This window comes from Megalopta genalis, chromosome 19, assembly GCF_051020955.1.
Source record: "Megalopta genalis isolate 19385.01 chromosome 19, iyMegGena1_principal, whole genome shotgun sequence".
Taxonomy (NCBI): Eukaryota; Metazoa; Arthropoda; class Insecta; order Hymenoptera; family Halictidae; genus Megalopta; species Megalopta genalis.
Window position 1 is genome coordinate 123817 of NC_135031.1, and position 5563 is coordinate 129379.

General features: G+C 49.4%; 1 protein-coding gene across 1 annotated transcript; it reads right to left on the minus strand.

Moving 5' to 3' along the window:
• Nucleotides 1–1092: 1092 nt before the first annotated feature.
• Nucleotides 1093–4887, minus strand: LOC143260792 (uncharacterized). Its single transcript, XM_076527385.1, has one exon. The coding sequence runs from the start codon at nucleotides 4885–4887 to the stop codon at nucleotides 1093–1095; it is 3795 nt and encodes a 1264-aa protein (XP_076383500.1).
• Nucleotides 4888–5563: the final 676 nt, after the last annotated feature.

Genomic DNA, 5563 nt, shown 5'->3' on the forward strand with positions numbered 1-5563 from the left:
GAATGGATTTGAAGCTAAGCCTTCTACTTCGCATTGATTTGAATCTAAATCATGGGTTTCACTTGGATTTGAACCTAACTCGTTTGTTTGACGTGCAGTTGAAGCTAAATCATGTATATCACAAATATTTGAAGATAAATCATTCGTCTTGCATGGATTTGAAGATAAGCCTTCTACGTCGCATTGATTTGAAGCTAAATCACGTGTGTAGCGCCGTGGTTTTACGACGCCTTTTTGACGCGCTGGGATCGAATATCAACCCTACCGGGGTTGTAAGGCCCGGGCTTCACTTATCTGAAGACGCGTCGGTTTTGTAATGGTTATCGGTCCGATTGACCGATTTTGAGTGAATGATCGATTGAATTCCCGAGTCGAATGAGTCTCCGGTTGCGACGAGTGATTCTCCGAACGATTGAGACTGTTCGACGTACGGGTGAGACTCCGTTATCGAGAATGTATAATAATATTGCTTGAAAACTACCGAACCACTCTTGAACCACTACTCGGATTGAATTACGACTGAATATATCGCCTCGACTGCTCGCGTTTTTTATGCCCTTTTCCCCACTTGAGATTCCTGAAGGAACCTCCACCTCCATGCCTGGATGCGCTGATTGGTTTTCTCGAAAATTACGATTTCCCAATCAGCGTCCTCCGAACGTTTCGTCACCACCCTCTCGTACCGTCCTGCACGGGCCTTGTCTTGAAGAGGGGTGCGACACGTAATTGCGTGGTTGGGGAGGTCCTCCGGGCCTTGAGATGTCATCCCCGCGACGGTTGGGACTAACTTTCCCAAGACACGTTCAAAAATCTCAAGTGTTTTGAGGGAGGTTTTTTCGGGCCTTTAGGATTTATGACACGTCGCGATCATTAGAAAAGACGGAGACACTGCCCGGATGTTCGGCAGCTGCCAAAAAAGGTCTCCGTCTCCTCAGATGACCCACGCTGGTCCGTGCCATAAACCCTTCACGAGAGAGGTCTGCGGGAGGTTCTACGTGACGGAACATGCTCCCCCCGTTGAGCGACAAATCGCTCAATGCCCTGTAGTTTGATTAAAGCTATCTTAAATTTACTTAAGAATAGCGACTGTCTCTAGTGGGTGTTCTCGACTGGTAGCGGCGCCAACTGTTTCACATTGCGCCTGTAAACACCGGTAGATGTTCGCACGGAAACAGCCCGGATGACATTGTCCTCCCCTGGATGAATCTTCTCGATGCGACCCAGGTGCCACTGGAGCGGTGGAAGATTGTCGTCTTTTAGAACGACGATGGTGCCTTCTTGGATGTTATGGGAGCCCTGGCTCCACCTTTGTCGTACGTTAAGGTGGTTGATGTACTCCTTATGCCACCGAGTCCAAAAGTCTTGCTTAACCTTTTGGATATGCTGCCACCTCGACAGCCGGTTCGTGGGCGTTGAAGTGAGATCAGCTTCCGGCAAGCTCGTCAATGGATTGCCAATTAAGAAGTGACCAGGTGTTAGGGCTAATGGATCGTGAGGATCTGAGGATAGGGGAGTTAAAGGGCGAGAATTCAAAATCGCTTCGACCTCAGTGATGAATGTATTGAATTGCTCGAACGTGAACAATTCATCCCCAACGACTCGCTTGACATGGTGCTTGAATGATTTCACCGCGGCTTCCCATATCCCGCCGAAGTGTGGTGAAAGGGCAGGCATGAAGTGCCATGTAATTCCCTTGCCCGCGAGGAAATTTTCTACCCTGCTGCCCCCCTTCAAGATTTGTTGGAGTTCCCGTAATTCATTGTTGGCTCCCACGAAATTGGAGCCGTTATCGGAATAAATGTTGCGACATATGCCTCGACGCGCGATGAGACGTTTTAATGCCGCGATAAACGCTTCGGTCGTCATATCGCTCGCAACTTCCAGATGAACGGCCTTGATAGCCAGACATATGAATACGGCAACGTAAATTTTTACTTTGGTGCGATTGCGGAAGCGCCGCTCCTTGATATAAAAGGGTCCGCAATAATCTACACCGCAGTTATAGAAGGGCCGCGTTTCGGTAACTCGGGAGGCAGGTAGATTTCCCATGATGTATTCGGGTGTAGGCGGATTCACCCTGAAACACCTGACGCATTGTCGCACGATTTTGCGAGTCGCGTTCCTTCCGTCGATCGGCCAGTACTTCTGTCGCACGGCATATAAGGTTGTTGTAATGCCGGCGTGATGATTGCTCACATGTTTGTCGCGAATGATCAGATTGGTGATATGGTGACCTTTGGGAAGCAAAATCGGATGTTTTTGGGCGTATGGTAATTTCGAGTTTTGCAGCCGGCCTCCCACGCGGAGTATACCCCTTTCATCGATGAAAGGGTGTAGCGGCAAAAGTTTGCTTTTCGCATGTAAATTTGAACCGGTTTTTAGTTTTTGCAGATCTTGGGCGAAAGCCGATGCTTGGACCAATCTGATTATTTGCTCGTTTGCCGATTGGAGCTCTTCGACTGTCAGAGGTCCTTTGTTCTTGCGAGGCTGTCTGAATCGTAAGCAATACGCGGTGATTCTAATTAACCGAGATATATCGGAATACCTGGTCAAGATTTCATCGGTATGGCTAACGGTAGCGAGACACTTTAGACGTTTCACCTCTGGCACATCTTCCGTGATGTCGAACTTCGATCTTGGCCATGTCGATTCGATGGTGGATAGCCATTCGGGTCCGTGTCGCCAATTCGAATCGCGAAGAAATTGGGCTGGTGATTGTCCCCTTGACAGTAGATCTGCTGGGTTGTCTTGAGATCTCACGTGTCGCCAAGCAGCAATGTCTGTTTTGCCTTGTATGTCGGCCACCCTATTGGCTACGAATGTTTTTAAGGTGCACGGTTCCTTCTGGATCCAGTTCAAGACGATGGTAGAATCGGTCCAGAAGTTAACATGCTCGGTTTCGATGTGCATAGCCTCTCGGACTGTGACGTACAGTGATGCCAGAAGAACTGCACCGCACAGTTCTAAACGGGCGAGGCTTACGGTTTTCAGCGGGGCGACACGTGATTTGGCGCAAAGCAGCTTGCTGACTATTTCTCCGCGGTTGTTAATTGAGCGCACGTATATGCATGCCCCGTACGCACGTTCGCTTGCGTCACAAAAGCCATGAAGTTCGGGCCTTTGCGCGGAAGGTTGACCGACGTTTCGATCAAACGAAATGTTGTTCAATTGCCCGATTTCTTCTACGAATGCGATCCACTCCGTGTGAAGACTGGCTGGCAGCGATTCGTCCCAATTTAATTTCAACTGCCATAGACGTTGCATAATTAATTTTGCTACGACAGTGACCGGGGCCAAGAGACCTAGCGGGTCGAAAATTCTTGCGATAGTCGACAAGATGGTCCGTTTCGTGATCTTTGTTAGAGCGTGGAAGTCGACGGTGTACGCGATTGAGTCGTTTCGCGCGTCCCACGAGATACCGAGCGTCTTCACCGTGGACTCGTCGAAGAATTTCGGATGGATCTGCTCCTTGTTTAAACCCTCGAGAAGTTCAGGGTCGTTGGAGATCCATTGACGGATGTTGAATCGTCCGCGCTGGAGTAGTTCCATGATTTCGTCGCGTAGATTCTTGGCCTCTTCATGGGTGTTCGCGCCGGTGAGGAGATCGTCGACATACAAGTCCCGCTTTATGGTTGTAGCTGCTCGTGGGAAGTCAGCTTGCTCGTCGTCTGCAAGCTGATGGATGCTTCGTATAGCCAGAAATGGTGCCGAGCACAGTCCGAATGTGACTGTGTTTAGCTCGTAATCGGCTATTTCGTTGCGCTCGTTTCTCCACAGAACTCGCTGATAACGACGATCCTCTGGTCGTATGAGAACTTGCCGGTACATCTTTTCGATGTCTCCGGTCAAGACGTACGTATGTAATCGAAATCGTACGAGCAGTGCGAAAATGTCGTCCTGAATGGTTGGCCCTGTGTTTAATGCGTCGTTCAGGGACAGCCCGCTGCTTGACTTCGCCGAACCATCGAAGACTACTCGAACCTTTGTCGTTGAGCTCGAAGTTTTGATGACCGCGTGATGGGGCAGGTAGAAACCATTCGCGTTTTGTGGTTTCGTGGTGCTCATGTGGCCGAGCGTCAAATATTCCTTCATGACCGCGGAATACTCTTCGCGCAATGACGGATCACGCTGAAGTTTGCGTTCAAGCGAAAGAAACCGATTAATGGCTTGCGTCCGAGTTTCGCCTATTAATGTTCTCTTCGCATTGAACGGTAACGCGACGACGTAACGTCCGGTGTCGTCTCGTTTCACGTGGTCAATGAAGTGGTCTTCGCACTCGCGTTCTTCGGCTGTTAAATGATGTTCACGCGGTCCCTCTTCGATGGTCCAGAATTTTGATATGTCGAAGTCGAAATTGCTTACAAATGTTCGATGCTTCACGCGCGACGAAGCAGACAAAACACTCCCCCCGATGATCCAAACGAATTGAGTCTTTTGCAAAATCAGATCCGGTCCGTTGGATGTTGACAAGTCGATTTGTCCGATGCTTAGGCTGGCTAGCGAAGGGCCGGTGCCTATTAACATGTCCACGGATGCTGGACGATGAAAATTCGGATCTGCCAATTTGAGATTGACCGGGATTCGCAATTTAGATCGGTCGATGTTCGTGTCCGGTATGGGTCCCGAAATGTTGGGGATTACCAAAAACGTGAGATCTCGTTGAAATCTTGACGTCTTCGATTTGATGGCAGTTGAAACGATTTTGTCGCTTAGCGTGTTCAAGTCGTTCAATGCTTCGATGGTTGCGGAAGCTGCCCTTTGTGGTAAACGTAATTTTTTCGCGAATCTTTGTGTGATGTAATTCGCGTTCGAGCAAGTATCTATCAAGGTTCGACATTCTAATGGTTTTTGGTCGCAGTCTAACGCGTCGACAACTGCGGTAGCCATTAGTTCGTTTGTCGCGATCTTGACGGACGGAGCGCTTTTCCGGATCCTGTATTTACGATTTCTTGTACGGCGCGGCTTCGACAGCGATGCGTTCTGTCATTGATTTTTATCGTCATCTAGATGAAGCTTTGTGTTGTGTTGCTTGTTACATACACGACATTTCCCGGCCGTGCAGTCGTTGGTTTTGTGGCTGGAATTTAAACAGTTTAGGCACACATTCGCCTTGCGTGCCATCGCGATCCGGTCGACAATCGGAGCATCCAGAAATTTGCTGCACTTAAACACGGGGTGCGCTCCGGCGTTGCAGATGTTGCAATTTCGTTTAGTCGCGCAATCCGACGGTGACGAACGCGAATCGTTGGCCGTCTCGATCTTGTAGTTCGTGTTGTTGGTGGCGAAAGTCCGGCGTTTTGTTCGCGGAGATGGGATCTGACGAGATCGGATTGGATGCGCGTTCGTCCGAGGCTCAGATTTTGGGGGCGCGGTGTCATCGTCGTCGCATTGATGCGACGCGTTATGCAAATATTTGAAGACATCCGCGATTTTAGGAACTTGGGTGTCGGCCAGAGTTCGTTCCCACGTTTTCTTCGTCTCCTTGCTCATTTTCGATATGAGGATACTCGCTAGTAGATCGTTTGCGATATCCTCCCATGATCTACCGAGGGCTTGCAGTGAT

Excerpts from the sequence above, each read along its gene's own strand:
- LOC143260792 (XM_076527385.1), bottom strand. The coding sequence starts at position 4,887 with ATGGCTACCGCAGTTGTCGACGCGTTAGACTGCGACCAAAAACCATTA.